Here is a 17,980-nt window from a genome sequence, read left to right as displayed (position 1 = left end):
GTTGGACAAGCGCCACAAACCTGCTAAACAGCCGAACAGCTCTACTCAGAGTGCACACACACGGCCACATTCTTGTGTCTCTCCCAGTAGTGACATTCCTCTGGGAAGCTCCACGCAGCTGCAGACTCCTTGTGGCGACTGACGGCGTGAACAACAAACCCGCACAGCTGCTTCTCCAGCACCTCCACCACCGCCGGGGCGTTCCCCTTCCTCCCCTGCCCCTCCATCGCCTGCCGGATGCAGTCGCGGGGCACCGGCTGCGGCTTGACGCTGTACGACACCACCAGGTTGATGTTGTTCACCTGCAGCACCTCGAACCAGTTCTGTCCGGCCACGTGGTGGAAGTGCTCCCCTGCTCGCCAGTTGCGGTAGGTGCTGCCCGAGTGGTTGATGAGCCGCACCGACCAGCTCACCCAATCGTACTTCTTCACCAAGAGCTCCAGAATCTGCTGGGTGGTGTCCTGCAGGTTTTCTTCTTCCTTCTCCTGCAGGAGTCGCTGGGCGTCTAACTTGGCCTGGTCCGGGAAGGCAGCGGTGCAGGCCTCGATGGTCGTCTTCATCCTGGACTCCACTTCTTCAATTTTGTTGCTCCACTCTTGGATTTTGTCCTCTTCCTCCTCTTGGCCTTGGGTCAGGGCGCAGTGGCCCAGCAGGGCGATCAGGCCCAGACAGAAGAGCTCCTTCATGCGGACACAGAAATCTTCCAGCAGGCGCCGGTTCCTCGCCACATATCTGCAAAATGGAGGAACTATTAACAAGGTATTTATCATTTGTTTCTATCCAGAGAAAATGAAAATTGGTGCAAGTCTAAATTGACCCCAATGCATGTTTCTACATTCTTGCGAAAGAGGAGTCAAAGGAGGAGTTGCAGTTATGTGAATACGATGAAAACAACAGCTTACCTTTCCACCAACTCTAACACTGACTCTCCAAAGCTGTTAGTGCCCATTAGAGCATCATATAACACAAACAGGTTCTTCTCTCCCCCTGTTTTAGCAAAGTGCTCCAGGAACAGCCTCGTCTTCACTTCCCTGAACTGCTGTTTCGCCTCCAGGATGTCCATGTATTTCCTGAACTGGTTCCTGATGTTCTCCTCCACGGAGAAGTACTGAGAGTCCAGTCTCCCCTTCTTGATCTCGCAGTCTATGTCCTCCAGCTGCGTGGAGAGCACGTCCAGCTTGTTCCTCACCGTCAGGAACTGCTCTTTGACGTAAAAGACCTCTTTGCTGTGGACGTTGTCTAAGGCCAGGCGGAGAACCGGGGCGGCGGCCTCACAGAGAGGGAAGAGCTCGCCCACGGCGCTCGCCAACACCTCCGCCCCCTGCTGAAACATGTCCATCACTGCCTCGATGGCCTCCTTCTTCTGGGCCACAACCCGCTCCAATGAGTTGGACATGATCTGGGACACAGGGACAAAATCTGCTGTCAGACATCCACAAACCTCGAGGAGGAAGAAATGTTTGACAGAAAGGTCAAAAGTCTTTACTCGGCAAAGATGTTCATGAAAAAGACACCTTTTTACAGGGTGCATTTTTAATGTTCATACGAGGCCATGAAGTATTAATCTGTTGACTATAATAAATGGAGTTGTGTTATCATGCTTTTAAAGGCTTTAATGCACATCTTTTTCTTCTTTCATCAAAAACGATAATTTTCTACAGGTATTGATGTGAGAAGAAGCATAGAGAATCCCAGCAGATCAATAAAATAGAGTATAGAATAATAAAATACATGTTGGAGATCAGATACGTGCACAAACATATGCCCAACTAAATAAATGTCCTTTTTTGTAGAGTTTATTTCAATTATTTTTCTGAATGTAAATCTGTTTTTAATTCGGGCCATGATGGCATCGATTCTCAATGAAAAATGCGTTGTTATACTCTATATATAAAAGTATAAAAGTATGAAAAGCACCTGCCCCTCAAAATGTCTGTACCCTGTTGGAGACTTTAAATTGGTCATATGGAAATAAAATCAAACAATTAATGTGACAAACGCAGCATATTAAGACAATTCTCTTCAAATCTTGATCATGCAAGCTGTAGTATTTTAACAATGCGATGCTCCTCCTGCAGAATAAAATGAAGGGAGGCAGGTAATGAGATCAAGTCAACAAAATGGGGGCCTGGATGAGAAAATGGCCCAGACGCCCTTGGGTCTGTGGATGACTCAGAGCAGAGCAGAAGCAAAACAAGGCCCAAGCATGTTTAAAATCACAATTTCATCCTTTCTTCTTCAACCTGACACACACAACCTGCAGCAGTGTCCTGTCTGCCATGAACCCAAATGCTGCGTCACGCAACTTCTCCACAAATCAACGTCCAGGTTAATTTAGTTTTGTTTATTCGAGTCTGAAAATGATCTCTGATTGGCTCTATTTGCAAAGAATAAATAAGTCAATTCTGCAGTTATGAAATACAATCGGTGGATCTCACTATGAAGCTTTAAAATACATGGAGATGAGCAGTGTTTACCTGACGTGCCAACCCAAAGAGAAATGCGCAATGCTCGGATTTTACGCACAGATGATGAGAGCATCGGACACACCTCGCAGCCGCAGCAGCATATTTACCAAAGAGAGATAAGGACATTCAGCACATTCACTTATAAACAGCGTTTCTTTGTACCTCCACAGAATCGGCCCTTCTGCTCCTTCACGCCCGACGAGCAGCTGCAAACAAGTTTCTGTTTCTGTCCTTCGAGTTGGAGAGAAGAAATTCCCACGGTTCTCTGCGGATCCACCGATGAGGAGCTGAGGAGGGTCCAAGGACAGGAGCCAGGGGGGGGGGAAAGAGGAGGCGATGCGCACTTGTTCCCTGCAAAGGAGAGAGAGAGGAAGAGAGAAAGAGAGAGAGAGAGAGAGAGAGAGAGAGAGAGAGAGAGAGAGAGATAGGAGACAGACAGAAACAGCGCACAGGAGGTGAAGATGCGGTCGCTTCCCTTTTCCTTTCTGTCTTCATATCCCCATGAAAAGACGATTCAGCATCTTTTCAACTCATTGGAGCTAATTTTGATTTTGATTATATGTTTTTTGTGGGTAAATTCTTTTCTCACACATTGTGGACGCGGTGTTTCTTCGGACTCCTGCGCTCTTTGCGCAAAAGCCTCATCGCCATGATGCGCTTCAGCTGCTGGAAGATTCCAAACTCGAGGTAAGACGAAGGGAAACCATTGTTGTTCTATGTGTCTTTTTGGGGTTAAAATAATAATTTAATATCTGACACTGTGGTGATTAAACCAGCAACACACCTCAGATTAAACATGGATGCAGTTTACACTCCTGAGCCTCACACCCTGAATATGTGGTTGTGTAAAGATTCAGAATATGTTGTGTTATTTGGGTATTAATTACATTTTAGTTGCCGCACGTTGTTTGTGATCCTGACGCGCGTCACCGACCTCCAGTCTGATTTAACTCAAATATAAACATGTCCCTAAGAACCTATTGAAATGTGATTATACACAGAATGTGCTATTTGTATTAGTGCCAAGTCTAAATGAAGAAGATCCCTTTAATCCTGCACATCTCCAGTGCGCACACGACGCGCCCTGACAGGATCCAACAGAACCCCCCCCCCCTCCCCAGGATAAAAAAAAAAAAATCATTACGCAAATCGATTCCTCTCCAACACGTGAAACTAAGGACTTTGGCTCATGCGTAAAACTCATTTTGGATCATGCACGTTTCCTCCAGTGAAGAATCAGATTCTCTAAACGAGCTGAAGTCATGAGGAGGAAAAGAGAAATGAGTCCTCATCATATGACAGAGGACGTGCGTCAGTGGCTCAGAGATCTGGGTCTGCAGCTCCTCACAGCTTTGTGCATTTTTCAAACACCAGTTATGCACCCCCCCCCCCCCCCCCCCCACACACACACACACTCACACACACTGAGATATATGTCAAACCTGTTCAGCCAGATAATTGGGCATTAGGGCCATTCCAGAGGTGCTTAACCTCGGTCATATACTGCAGATACCCCCCCTCCCTCCCCCCCATACACACATACACAACACACAACCCTTATACATAGATCAGTGTGTGTGTGTGTGTGTGAATGTGTGTGTGTGTGTGTGTCCACTCACAGCAGCAGCCTTTATCAGCTCGTCAGCGTGGAGACGATGCTTCAGTGTCTGTGGGCCCTCAGGGAGCTGAGGGAGAACAAGGTGTATAGTGGAGGTGAAGAGAGGCTCTCACGCCCTCTCGTGTTCACTCAAGCGAATTACAACTTTAAAATCCCCTCTTGTGGTCGTCAGCAGCATCTGAGTGTAGAGAAGTGTAGTATTGTGTGTCTAGGGCCTAGGAAAAATAGAATTAAGTAACACTTCCTTGTAATATTACATTTTAATGGATTGATGTAATACAAAAGATGTGAATATTTGTCAATGCCAGGCACAAACACTAGTATGTGGCCAAAAGTACATGGACACCCAGTCATTATACTCGTATATCTTTGTTGAACATCTCATTCCAAATCAGGAGACATCAGATTTTAGAAACTGGCTGCAGGATTGTTTTTTCTCACCGGCTTCACTCACCGTCTCCATTTCACTTTCATCCTAATGGTTTCTGGATGGGGTTTGAGATCAGGGATCAGGGTTTGAGCTGTGGAATCTGTTTATAGAGATTAGGGATCACCAAACTGGGATCCTCTCTTTGTGCACTATAGAATAGAATTAGGAGCACACCGAGTATCATCTTCTAAAATATTGCATACTGCAGCATTACGATTTCCCTTATATTGAACTACAGGGGCTAAACAACCAAACTACCTCAAACTGTATATTGTCCACATACTTATGGCCATTATAGTAAATCTGACAGTAATTAAAACCTTTGATTTTGACCGGTTTGACAGTTAATGTGTTTTTAATACTGTGACAGGGGCTCAGTGGATAAATTAGTTCAAATATTATATAAAGTAATATTCATCTACAAATAATGCTGATACTTTACCTTTAACGCATTGAACTGATCATTTAACTTGTATGGTGATATTTCTCTGCATTTCTGTTTTCTATATAGTAAAGAATCAACACTTCCAACTCAGTTTTATTCACTCATGTTTATTTATTGTGCTGCATAACAAAAGAAGGCAACATATTCACACATGAGACATTTATAAGAGGCTCTTTCCTGCATGTCTGCAGCATGTTGACTATATGAACGTAGCATATACAGAATCTGTTGTAACAATAAGAGAGGCGGCCATGGACTCAAACCAGTTTAACACAGAGACAGGTATCGAAAGGACGAGAGTGTGGACCTCAGGAAAATATAAAATATACAAAGTGACAGGTTTGAAAGCTGTTAATGACAATCGTGTTGTTTAGTGATCACACGTTTTCTCTATTCTTCTACTCAACAACTTTTCGGATGCAGCGATCAAACCCATCAGATACCACAAGTCTGATAAAACAAAGAAATATGACGCACATTTACAAACATTCTTTTAACTGTAGAACACAAACCGTTCAGATAATGCCTTATACAATAATATAAGCCTAAAACCCTTAACAGAAAGAATACAAAAATAGCCCATTTAGGCACCGTTGGTCAAATGACTCACAAGACAAGAGGAGGAGCTAAGTGTTAAACTGATGCTGAGAATCAACCAGATAATTAATATTTAGTGTTTTATTGGCTCTAAATGACCAAGCCCCAGAGAAACCCACTGATCATTTTACCCACGTGTTATAACAACACTTAGTGCAGCTCCTGCGTTGATAAAGACTGTAGGACAAGAAAGGGGAAGTCAAAGAAAGTCAAAGGGAAATAAAAACTTTCTGTGACACCACAAAGATAAGGTCAAATCAGTTATGTATAAAATAAACAATGCAATACAACGTGGTGAAAATGGAAGCTCAGTATATTTGGTTTAGATTTAGTGTATTTGTTGTGGAGCAGAGTTTATTTAGTGTTAAATACAGGTCTGGCTTTTATAACAATGCATTAAAGCCACTTAATGGAAGAATAATCAGACAATTGGAGAATATATACGAAATTTCATTTGTAAATTTACAAGGATAAAGATTTATGAGAACAAAGTAATAATTTGAGGATGCTTACACGTAATGTCACTCTTTAAATTACGACTTTATTCTCTTATTAGATTTGCAAAATCAATATCGTTTTCTTCAATGTGGCCTTAACTCTCTAGTGTACGCTCTATTTGTACTGTTAGTGTTTTCTTAACGTAAAATTGAGTTAAAGTAAAGAAAAAATAAATAACTCGGCGCAGCAGCATCTTGAATTAGCGCTCAACAGCCACAGGTGTGTGTAATGTATCACGAGCTCCATGCATAAGACGTGTACACTGTAACATGTGTGTGTGTGATCACATGACACAGGACGATGAACATGTGATTATACGTGTTGTTACATTCATAGCTCACAAGACTTTGGGATAATTGCTCCATGTTTAGCGTTTTTCACGTTATAGATCAGATATATAACTAAGCTGACAACTTGGTTTGGCAACTAAAGGTGTAAAAGTTATCTCATCAATGAGAGAAACAATTGAGGATATTAACTTTGTCTAATTTCAAAGAGGCTCTGTAGTGTTGTTAGGCTCGATGGCAGCAGCCTAAACTCGTTAGTAAAGTACTTATCATATCAACATACTTTTCTTTTGTAGTGTAATATTTCACAAAGTCTGTAATAAATGCTGTATTAGCAGTTATTTCCAAAAGTGCATTGTGGTGGAAGATTGATTGTAATATCACTGAAGCCTGTTAGGCCTGATTTATAAAGGTGATTTTTTTTTTTTGCATGAAATTTAGCTCCTAGTTTAGATTTAAGATGATTTAAAATGATCCCACAGATGATTGATCTCAACTTTCTTTCATCAGTTTAAACCATCAAAGTAGAATCCAGATCGATCACTAAATTTGAAGAATTAATTATCGACTTGTAGCCAATTGTGAATTAAGTCCAAAACAAATAGGTAAATGTTGTATTATAATATTGTGACTTCACCTCCAGCTGGAGAGAAACTATGTGGAGACCATGGAAAGATGCTTATGCAGCAGGTTTGGACAAATTTAGGTTAATGTGACACTGTTGCTCAAATTGTATCTCTGGGTTCTCAACTTGTGAACCAAGGGGGCGACAAAGTGCTTAGAGGGGAAGAGGAAACTTCGGAGGAGGAGGAGGAGGAAGAGGAGGGAGAAGAGGAGGAGGAGGAGGGTACAGCTGGAATATGGACCTGCGAGTCCTGAAGACGAAGGAAAAGCAGCAGTGCAGAAAACAAGCTTTTCATTACACAGCTTCTTCATTGGCACCTGCGCAGAGCCTCCTGCATCTTCTCCTGCACATGCTCCATCTTCTCGGCCCACTCCTCCGTCAGGCTCTCCTCATCGTCCCCGATGACGGCGGCGTAGCCCATCAGGGCGATGAGGCCGATGCAGAACAGGTAGGTGAGCCGCGTGCAGAGCCGCTCCATGGTGGGCCGGTCGCCCTGCGAGTGCTTCAGGTACACCTCCAGGATGGGCCTGCTGAAGAGCTTGGGTTTGCCCACCACGCCGTCGTACAGCGTGTGCAGGTTCTGGTCGCCCAAGTCATTGGCGTAGCTGTCTTCGTAGTCGTCCTTCTTGCGCTCGCGGTGCTCCGGCCGCGCCTCCACCATCTCCATGAACTTTCTGAACTGGTTCTTCAGGTTCTCCTCCACCTGACAGTACTGGCCGTCCACCGTCTCTTTCTTGATCTGCACCAGCGTGTTGCGATTCTGCTGGGACAGCTGGTCCAGCATCCGGTTGACCGAGCCAAACTCGCGTTTCAGGGTGCGGATGTCCTCGTCGTCAACGTGGTGCAGCACCACACGGATCAGGGAGCCAGCCACGCCAAAAATGGGGTTCACCACCGCTGCGGCTGAGGAGATGGTGGCCACGCACTGGAGCACTTTGATGAGGCCCTGCTTCAGCTTGGCCCGGTCCTCGATGATGTCCTCGTCCATCATGGTTCAGATGCTGAGGTCACTGAGACAAGAGGTGGACGTCTGTGATAGAGAGAAGACGAGTCAAGTCAGCCATGATGTTTAGGATGCTGAACTTATCAAAATGAAGCATTCTGGGTGCAAAATTGTTCTCTGGACACTTGGGTTAAAACAAATGGATGATGTTACAGTAGATGTGCTGAGGGCGTCTGTATCAAAGTGTGAAAACTGTCAGTATTGTCTAAAGGCTGAATATGATCAACGCTGAATAAATTAAACTCGTCGAACAGCAACATTTACATTATACTGATGTCCGTCTATAACACTTTGACCCGGAGCAGCTTGTGTTCAGCTCATCTCTACAGTTCTTATCACCTAGAACTGATTCTTTCCCTTCTTCACAGTCACAGAGAACAAAACTATTTCACGGTTAATTTCACAGAATATTCACACATAATGGACAAATGACTGAGACACAAATCTGCCGGTGCAGCCCTAGAGGAGAGTTGTGGCATCTTACGTGAAATGTCTCGCTCTGGAGCTTCAGCTCGTGTTGTTAACGTGGAACAAAAAGGGCGACTCGGGTCCTGATGAGGATGACTCCTGAAAATAGACAAACAAGGATTAAGACAAGTTTTTCAGATACATCCAACACAGACACACTGATTTGGTTGATTCTTTCCGTCTCTACCAGGAAGTGAGCAGATTTGTCGGCCTCTCACTGGCTGCAGGTTTCAGCAGTGAAGGAGTTAACAGCCTCTCCCTGTCTGTGAAGCAGCTCCACTCAGCGCTGGAGGCTTTCAGCACCAGGCCGCTCTCTGTGTGTTTCTATGGAGCGAGCCGATAGCTCCGCAGCAGCAGCAGCACTGAGCAGGAGGAAGACACAAGGAGCAGGAGCAGCTAGTGGCCGGGACAGAGCTACTATCCACAGTGTAACATTGTTAATGTAGATATTAAGGTTAAACTCTGGGTTTACTGGGACCAGGGGTAGACCCAGTGCTGCCTGGAGGGACTTCATATCCCATCTGCCCTGGGAACTCCTCAGGATAATCAAGGGAGAGGTGTAAAGCTCGGCTGGGGAGGAGGAGGTCCGGCTACCTCTGCTAGCCGAGCTCAGACGAGTGGAAGATAAAGGATGGATGAAAGTAGGGTTACACAATTTGGAAAAAAATAAGAATCAGGATTTTGCTAGCGTAGAAGATCAGGATTCCATCTCACGGCTTTCTTCCAATATAAATGTTTAATGGATCTGTACAGAATCTATAATTGACTGGATTCAAACAGGAAGGATTTTTCCACAGTAGCAGGATATATATAGACATAGTGTGTGTCAAGTATCCTGATAACACCCACTACACCTCGGTCTAGGCTCCACATGCCTGCTGTGGTACTTCACACACATTCCACTGGGAGATTACATCACGGCCACACAGATAATCCCAGCCCCCGTGTTGTGGCGACACCGTGGACGCAGCCGGCGACCAAACGGCTGAGCAGGTCGAAACAGGCCCATGACACACTCACGCTTTCTGTTTGGCTTTTCATTTCCTCTTTGAGTACTTGTGTCCACCAGATGGAGCAGTATTTTACCCATGATCACACACACACACCATCTGATTTCAGCACCACCACTGTGGACTGAGAGCAGTGACGTCAGGAGCAGGATTTAACCCTTTACCTTCAGGTTAACTTCAGTTGTTGCGTTTAATTGCAATTAAATCAACATGAAAAATGTGTCTGTGGAACTTATTCAAACACACGTGAAGCCTACTATTGTAAGATCTTGTAAAATGTAATGAAATCCTCATAAGAAGCAGTAAAGTGTCAATTTTGCGATGATTTTTTTTCAGCTTTTCTCAGAAATCCATCTGCTCTGCTCATAAATATCACAGGTTTATATTTTTTCCCCCACTTACGAGTGCCTATAAAAGGTTTTTGTTTCATAATAATTGCACAATAGCCACAGAAATATTGGCAAATTACCCTCACATGTGTTATATTTCTATTTGTGTGCTCTTGTTTCCACAGAGGATGACGTCCTGCAGGAGAAAATCCTACGTGCGTGAACACATGATGGAAATCTGCAGGTAGCGACGCAGGTAGTGAAAGGGTTAACTGCTGTTGTTTTGACACATAAAAGTTTCTCTGCAACTAAACCACATCATTTATTTTATTGTATTTCTTTTAAAAGTCCTGTGGAATAATCTGATTCATCCGAATAATGCAATTTTGATTCATCTCACACCTTCACATTTAAACACTACAGTAAATTAACCCTTTGTGCACCTGAATTTATTTCTAAATTCAGTAATTTTCTATAATCTAACTAATGATGAGCCAGATAATGAGATATGTGTTATTGATTCAAGGTAAACCAAGGATTTCTTTCTTTCTTCATTAATCAATCAATATGCTAATTATCTCCCAGTAAATTAAGGATTAATGACGTATCCTGATTGATTTCTGATCGGTTGATTATCCAATCACAGCTCAGTATCAGCAGAGGCCTTTAAAACACAAACACTCCCAATTCTCAGTCACAGAATCTGGACCTAAAATTGAGTTTCAGTGACTCAGCTTCTGTATTAACGAGTCTATACACAAACTCACTATAAAGGAAAATATAGATTATAAAGTAAAAAGTCACTGGTGGGACGTGAGAGTGTGTGTGTGTGTGTGTTGTTGTTGTTGTGCACACACGAGCTGAGTGTTAATCAGGAAGTGTCTCACCTGGTTGCTGCAGTGGAGCAGCCATCTTGAATGTTTTATAGAATCAGATAAACTGAGGACTGATCCAAATACACGCGTTAAATCTCATCACATTTACTCCTAAACTGCTTAACTTTTATTTCCACAACTTATTTGAATGATTTTGTGTCTTTTTTACTTTACACAACATGACATTTTGTTGTCTTTCCAGATGTGAGGCAGCAGGAGCCTCTGGACCCTTCATGCTCATTTAATTCAAACTTTGACAGTATTAATAACGAAGCCTGACACACAGGTAACAACCCGGAGTTCTTCCATGTTTAGTTGTTTAGTGAGTTTTAAAACAAACCCAGCACCAGCTCAGGCCCAGAGCTCCGCCAGGCAGCCGAGCTCTGGCTCCCCCTAGCCGTGCCTCCATGTTTCCTCGTTAATGCACACCCAACCCTGGCCCTCCCTGGTCTATCTCACACATTAAACCACCTCAAAACACCTGAAAACCTCCGTTTCTCTGGCCCAACGTGGAGTCCCCCATCCCAGTAAGCCATTCAGCCCTCACTGGGCACCACAGAACCCATTGGGACCGAGGATTTCTTACCTTTTCACAGCAGCTGGGCCTGAACCTCCCTCACTACAGTCCCAACCTCGACAACCTCCTTCTTCTTCCCAGCAATCCCTGCAAAAAAGGACACTTCCATGTATGCTGAACATGTAGGGGTGATCAAATTGGACTGGGTCTTTTATAAAGAGCCAAAAAGGGCCCCAAAACCCCAAAAGGGCCCATTTTGCCCCAATAATAACCTAGCTCCAAATTCCAATTTTAAAATTGCTTGACAATGGTTTTAAACAGTAAAACCCACTCCTCATTTACACCTTGGTCTACCCCTATGGTTTGAACTTATCTCGGCCCATCCAGTTGTCATACAGTGGATTCTAATGAACCAGGCACAGTCGGTGCGCAGCTGAGCTCTCTGAGACTTTCAGTTGCGTTCTGTACGTTTCCAAAGCCCTGGAGCATCTGGGACAAGCTGCAAATAGTCTCTCTGTGGGATTTGTGGATCAAAGAGACCCTTTTCTTGTGGATTGGAGCAAGAAAACTCAAAGGGAAATATGTCCGCGACAGCAGAGTCCAACAGAACAAAAAGAAATCTATGGATCCATATGGGCATCTCCAAAAGTGCGCAGGTTTATCCAAAGGCACAGAGAGCTCTCCAAAGGCTCAAAGGGGGACAAGTGTAAGTTTATCCAGCTTAACAGGTAATTTAAATCATAAATTTGTCTAAATTATATCAGTTGTACGCAAAAATCGAAAGTTACACTCAAAGAAATGTCGAATTTAAAGTCCAGTAGGAAGCAAAGTGCGAGGAGAGAATCGTTCCAAATGGCGCAGTGGCACTGTAGACACTAGAGGGATTAATTCCTCATATTTAAATGTATTATGCTCTAAAATACTTATAAAGAAATACTCACAGAACATTAGAAAAGATCACAGATTAAAAATATCTACATATCTGATCACCAGTAGGCATTAATCCGGCGTTACCTTGAATTGTAAACGCACCATTCAGTGCGCAAAAGTCCTCCAGCGAGCCTTCATCCAGGCTGGAAAACCAATAGATTCCTTCTTGTAGCACAAAAATCAGCCAGTATATGTTGTAGGTATTAAAAAACCAGTCTGACAAATCCAGGTCGATGGTGGAGGGACGGTTGAGGCTGTTTTCCCCAAAACAAACAAACCCTCATGCAAATATCGTGTGAGCAGCTGCCAGCAAAGCGTTAATGCATCCTGTTCTCCACATGAGCCTGGGATGGCTGCGATGTTTACGTCAAATATTACAACAGACCACAGCCACAAACAGGATGGGCGTTATCTCCCCTTGCATGTCCAGACCTGAGCCTCTAGCAGGGTAGAGACCCCATGTCCCCCCAGTGTCTCTCTCTCCCTCTCTCTCTCTCTCTCCAGAAACCTCCAACCCTCGGGCAGCAGCTGAACAAGTGGAGCCCTGTTCCTCCCTCTGCAGCCTGGGATGAGGAGACGGGTATGGAGCATAAAGGCGAGCATGTGCTGGGAATATCAAAAGGCTTCATTATCTGCAGCTCGGGTTGTCCATGTCATGGCTCAGACCAGGACGCACACGCCTGTTCTCTTTGTGCATTTGTCGCAGCAGCTGTCACAGAGATCATATTTCACCCCTGAACGTCGCCCCAGTGAAGAGATGAACACTCACTGGTCATGACACACACACATGGAGGAACCACACTTGTGCAACGTCAGCTGTGCGTGTTATAGTGCTGCTGCGGTCAAGAGAGATGTGTAACGTTGTTATCTTTAGGTCCCAGAGAGACACACAAACAGCATCGTGTTGCAAGAGTGTTGTGTTTTTTATTTTTGAGCAGGTGGAGCGACGTGTTGACGGTTAGAAACCCACAGTGATGAGGTCTGGAGCCAGTGAACACAAAGACATGAGGTACAGATCAAACCATATATACCATCATATATAGTTCCATTATTCCTTTATCTCATTCATTATTTGGAACTGTTAAATATGATATAACAATATTTAATTAACACTTGAATGTATTTACTGGCATACAACCCCCTAGATATTGTTTGTGTATGAATGTCAATGTATGAATATTCCAAAATAAAATAAAAAAAGAAATAGAATTGTTGCATTTCCTCCCTTTATTGTGCATAATATCCAAAAGGCTGATGTCTTCACTCATGGAGTTTGTGTGATTTGCATTTAATCAAATTCTAAACTGTGTATTTTTATTGCATTTAATTATTGGTTGAATCACAGATGCAATTCTAGATTTAACGTCTAAAAGAAACATGTAGACAAGGATTCTTTGATAACAAAACATGACACACAATATCACAGCAGTATTTCAATAATTTATTATTTAACATGTTACAAAAATTACAAGCTTTTAACAGTAACAAATCTAATATTGCTTCTTTCACCTGTTATTAATACAAAGATGTTGAGTTTATAATTTAAGCATTGCAGCTGATTGTAGTTACAGATCTTGCGCTCTAGGGGGCACTGCACTGATACAGTGGCTTTATATTGCCTCAGAATATATTAATGCATTTGTACACACATGCAGTGTTTTCATCCTGTGTCTCTCCTGACGGCTCCGGGTTCTGGAGCAAGTGTCCGTACTGCATGTGGTCCATCTGGGGACGGGCAGTTTTCCGGGCGTAGTACCTCCTGGACGCGGCTCTCCACGCCTCCCTCTGCGTCAGCTGAGAGTCTTCGGGTAGATGAGATATCAGCGTCCTCCTCTTCTTGTCCATGAAGGAGAGAGGCTGTGAATACTGCGAGGCCGACATGTGGGGGAAGGGGTTGCAGCGTGAGGGGTTTGGCTTCTGTCGGGCTACTTTCCGGGCGTAGTAGCGCCTGGACGCTGCTCTCCACGCCGCCCGCTTCAGTCTCTGAGCCTCCTCCGTCAGCTGGGACATCGGCACGCCCTTCTTCATGATCCTGAGGAGGTCAAGAGGTTAGAGAGGAGCAAGCACCGGAGTAGATATGCAGCTTTATTCTGATTTTAGACTCTATGGGCAATACAATACTTGAAAGTCCGATACGATATAACTGACAGATGAACAGATTTATGTTTTACAGGGCTAGTGATGTCTGATGTTACACATTCGTCACTGTCAGGATATTATTACATGGTAATGTTTGCCAGCTGTCAGAGTCTAGAAGGCATAAAGGAAAAAGCTGAATAGTGGGAATGTCAACATTACTAATCTGATGCTCTCAAACTACTAAACTGTAAATAAAGAATTTGTGCAGCTTCATAGAATCATGTGATGATGAATGAAAACCGTTGTTATCATCTGACGTGCGTGTAAGTACGGCCTCAGTGTGGCTAAACAGTTTGGTGTCAGTGTCATCAGTCGGCATTAAATCCTTCTTGACACTAACTTTAGAAATGTTTCACCATTATCCCCAGAAGACGTCATGCTTTAGATCACAGTATTCTGGTTTACTGTCAGAGGAGATTCCTAATTCTTCAAAAGAGCTTCAACGAGTTATATCTGATTTATCAACAAGGTAAACGAATTAACAGTTTTGATAATTGTTTCTTCCCTTTTCATTTATCAAGAAAAATTGCAGAAATACTTGCTGGTTTTGGTTTTTCAAAAAGAGCATCAGATGTTTGTTTTATTGTTAAACCACCAAGTTTGGGGTAAATCTGTTCAGAGGTAAAAATCTAAAAATGAATGGTCAAGTTTGCATTTATCTCATTATGCAGTTTTATTGTGCTTAAAATTGGATTTTCCACTTTAAAAAACAGTCAGTAAACCCGATGAGGTCAGTGAAGTCGTCGGTTACTTCAGTATCTGTTTCTTACCTCAGGTGTTCTCCATCTGTGATTTGGTTTCCATCTTCGTCGGCTTGAGGTTCCTCCCGGAAGTTTGCTCTCTCTCGGCCGTCCGGTGTTTCTAAAGTGATCAGAAACAGTTTCTTGGGTCACATGTAATCTTACAAACCAGAAGGATTCATTGTTGACAAGATGTCACTAAATCTTTGCTTCATAACCCTGTGGCACTGGACTGGGAACATGTCTGGAAATGTTAAACATCAGTGACAAATCTGATACTCAATACATGATTTGTCTGTTTGACACAATACATTAAAGTAGTTTGAATTGGGAATAATTGTGATTTAAATAAGAAAATGTCTGATTAAGGAAGAAGTAAAAAGTATTTTGAAGAAAATTGTTGATAGGACAGATTTTAGACTCATTTTAGTTGGGATTCAAAGTTGAAGTCGGTTTTATATCCAGCCCTCGTGTCAGAAAACCTTCAAACAAACAGATCCTTAGGCTCATGTTAATATTTATATATAGGAATTATATGTTGGATAAATTACTTTTTACAGCGAGGCCGTCTTCGTCCTGACATGTACTTCCTGTGCTCTCCTGACACTCCCCGAATCTGTCCTCGCTCATTTCCATCTTGATTAAAACTGCGTCGATGTCACACGGCTCTTCTTTGACCACGAGGCTGCTGGGAGGTGAGGGCAGAAGTCTGGCTGCCTCCGACACACCCGAAGTCTCTGAGGAGAGGGAGGCGCAGGCCTGCTCCAGGCACAATCTGCCGGGGGACGACAGAGGAGCCGACTCTGGGCTCTGGGAGGAGACGTGTGAGAGGGGTCTCGCAAAAAGACCCACTGTGGAGAAAAGAGACAAAAGACAGCGTCTCATTGGAGGAAGTGACACGTTACATTTAAAGTCATTACTGTGAACAGAGCTACTCTTTTGTTTTGTTCAGATTTCTTTAGTTCAGCAGGAGGTGGAGGTTGGACTGAGTCATCGCTGCAGCCTGTCGAGGAGGAACGACACTCTGGTGAGGCAAAGCCAGATGTTGGGCACCTCTTCATCAATGTGCTGACCACCTCAGTGAGGCAGAGACCTCTTCATCAATGTAAACAGCTGTTTCTATCATGTCTTCCAGCCCTTTAACAACCTGCTCTGTTGGCAGCATCCCTGTGTTTGACATTTCAAGCAGGAACAAGCCCGTCGTGCTTCTGCAGCTCAGCTTCAGGTCAACAGCGAACCTGACAAAAAGCTGGTTAAGATTATTGTCAATAATGGCCTCAGACAGCGACTTCATCTCCTTTTCCTCCGTGACTGAGGGATTCAGGAGAGGAGCGAGAGCCGGGGCCAGTCTGGTTTCTGATCATTGAAAAATTCAAAAGCAAATTGCGTCCAGAAAGCAAAGTGAACGAAGCAAACAAACAGGGCCGAGAGCAAAGTGAATGAAGCAAACAAACAGGGCCAGAGAGCAAAGTGAATGAAGCAAACAAACAGGGCCAGAGAGCAAAGTGAAAACCAGCTGTTCAGGGTTTGTTGATTTCCTAAATATTATGATTGAAACTAGATCCCCTGAGTTATCTCCACGTTATGGGGCCAATCTGGTGTCTGTGTGCATCTGAGTGATTGAAACACAAACATCTCCTAAAAATTAACAACTCGTTCACACAAAATAACAATAAATCCTCTTAAGGGATCGTTGCAAGTCCTGATGACGACTCAAAGTGCTTTAAAGTACAGTTTTACATTCATGGAGTGCATCACCTTCTCTATAAGAAGGGGCGATTTGAGGTTCAGCATATTGCCCAAGGACACTTCAGAAACCTGGGATCGAACTCCCGACCTTCTGGTTCGTGGACGACCACTCCAGTGACATGCAGTTGTGCTTTCTCATGATTTAAAGTTAACAGAGAGGTGTAAACACTCATGGCTACTCACAGGAAATGCTCATCTCACACTCCTGCTGCCCGGCTGTCACCTCAGGGTCCAGGCATCCGGGTTCGAACCCGCCCCGCTCGCCCCTCTGCCGGTCCCCGGAGGAGGTGTGCGACCCCCCGGGGCCCAGCTCGTCTCCGAACCCCGAGGAGCAGGTGCATCCCTGCCGCCGGAGCACCTGCAGCTCGTGTTCGATCCCCCGGAGCCTGCGGTCCAGCCGGCGGATCTCTTTGTCCCTGTCGGCCACCGTCCGCTGGTGCTCGCGGGTCCTGGCGCCCTGGACCCCGGACAACACGTTCAGGATAGAGTCGATCGCCAGCCGGATGGCGTTCTCCACCAGCAGCGTCTCGTCGTCGCGAAGGTTCGGCGGCAAAGGTCTGCTCTGGACCGAATTCATGGTTCGACTCGGCCCCGGTTGTGTTGACAGGAAGCTGACAGGCTAGCTGGGGAAGCTAACAGGCTAGCTGGGGATGCTAGGCGGCGGCGGGACGTCACGGCTCTCCGAGGACACCAGCACACGCACACGCCCCTTTAAATCACATTGAGCACACTAACACAACACCGGTCTGTCAAATGACACAACCACAAAGCAACCCGGAGCAACACGTTCGCTGTGATACACAAAAAACTCGCTCTGCTACACAAGAGTCCAAGGTTTGCTTCCGGTGTCGTTCTTCTTCTGCGTTTAGCGGGTGTCGGTTTGGCGGGGACAGTGCCACCTAGCGGGTTTAAACCACAAGCTCACAACAACAGTATAAACCCACTTCATAAACGCTATTGGTCGGTTTTGAAGTAGGGCTGCCACTAACAACTATTTTTCTATCAATTAATCGGTCGACTATTTTATCGATTAGTCGATTAATCTAAATGATTAATTTGCTCCAAAAAAAATTTAATTGACCATTTAATTTTCAACAAACTGTATGTCATCGTATAATGCAGCACAAAACAAAATGTAAAAAAAGGCTCAAATATTAAAGTGCAAAACTGTAGGTTTAAACTAGCAACTCGAACGTGATAAAAATAAACCTAAAGAGGGCTTATAAGTTGAGTCAGCAGTGCAACTCAAAAA

General features: G+C 44.2%; 3 protein-coding genes across 3 annotated transcripts; all 3 read right to left on the bottom strand.

The window, feature by feature from the left end:
- Positions 1-41: 41 nt before the first annotated feature.
- LOC133013532 (protein rapunzel-like) lies at positions 42-1,396 on the bottom strand. Its single transcript, XM_061080502.1, has 2 exons — positions 903-1,396; positions 42-732 (listed from the first exon to the last, which is right to left on the bottom strand). The coding sequence occupies exons 1-2, from the start codon at positions 1,394-1,396 to the stop codon at positions 42-44; spliced, it is 1,185 nt and encodes a 394-aa protein (XP_060936485.1).
- Positions 1,397-5,048: 3,652 nt separating this feature from the next.
- On the bottom strand, positions 5,049-11,317 carry LOC133013615 (protein rapunzel-like). The gene is made up of 3 exons (XM_061080608.1): positions 11,240-11,317; positions 8,456-8,538; positions 5,049-7,998 (listed from the first exon to the last, which is right to left on the bottom strand). The coding sequence occupies exon 3, from the start codon at positions 7,957-7,959 to the stop codon at positions 7,276-7,278; it is 684 nt and encodes a 227-aa protein (XP_060936591.1). The 5' UTR covers positions 7,960-7,998; positions 8,456-8,538; positions 11,240-11,317; the 3' UTR covers positions 5,049-7,275.
- A 2,211-nt stretch (positions 11,318-13,528) lies between these two features.
- On the bottom strand, positions 13,529-17,568 carry LOC133014016 (uncharacterized). The gene is made up of 4 exons (XM_061081121.1): positions 16,912-17,568; positions 15,531-15,830; positions 15,010-15,100; positions 13,529-14,132 (listed from the first exon to the last, which is right to left on the bottom strand). Exons 1-4 carry the CDS (start codon positions 17,303-17,305, stop codon positions 13,721-13,723), a joined length of 1,197 nt encoding a protein of 398 aa, XP_060937104.1. The 5' UTR covers positions 17,306-17,568; the 3' UTR covers positions 13,529-13,720.
- Between the last annotated feature and the right edge of the window lie 412 nt (positions 17,569-17,980).

This window comes from Limanda limanda, chromosome 11, assembly GCF_963576545.1.
Source record: "Limanda limanda chromosome 11, fLimLim1.1, whole genome shotgun sequence".
NCBI lineage: Eukaryota > Metazoa > Chordata > Actinopteri > Pleuronectiformes > Pleuronectidae > Limanda > Limanda limanda.
Note: the sequence above shows the minus strand (reverse complement) of the source record. Positions and strands in the feature narration are given on the sequence as shown.

Excerpts from the sequence above, each read along its gene's own strand:
- LOC133013532 (XM_061080502.1), bottom strand. The coding sequence starts at position 1,396 with ATGTCCAACTCATTGGAGCGGGTTGTGGCCCAGAAGAAGGAGGCCATC. Across the intron at positions 733-902 it reads GTGTTAGAGTTGGTGGAAAG|ATATGTGGCGAGGAACCGGC; the intron begins GTAAGCTGTTGT and ends TCCATTTTGCAG.
- LOC133014016 (XM_061081121.1), bottom strand. The coding sequence starts at position 17,305 with ATGAATTCGGTCCAGAGCAGACCTTTGCCGCCGAACCTTCGCGACGAC. Across the intron at positions 15,101-15,530 it reads AGACGGCCTCGCTGTAAAAA|AAACACCGGACGGCCGAGAG; the intron begins GTAATTTATCCA and ends TGATCACTTTAG. Across the intron at positions 14,133-15,009 it reads ACAGATGGAGAACACCTGAG|GATCATGAAGAAGGGCGTGC; the intron begins GTAAGAAACAGA and ends TGACCTCCTCAG.
- LOC133013615 (XM_061080608.1), bottom strand. The coding sequence starts at position 7,959 with ATGATGGACGAGGACATCATCGAGGACCGGGCCAAGCTGAAGCAGGGC.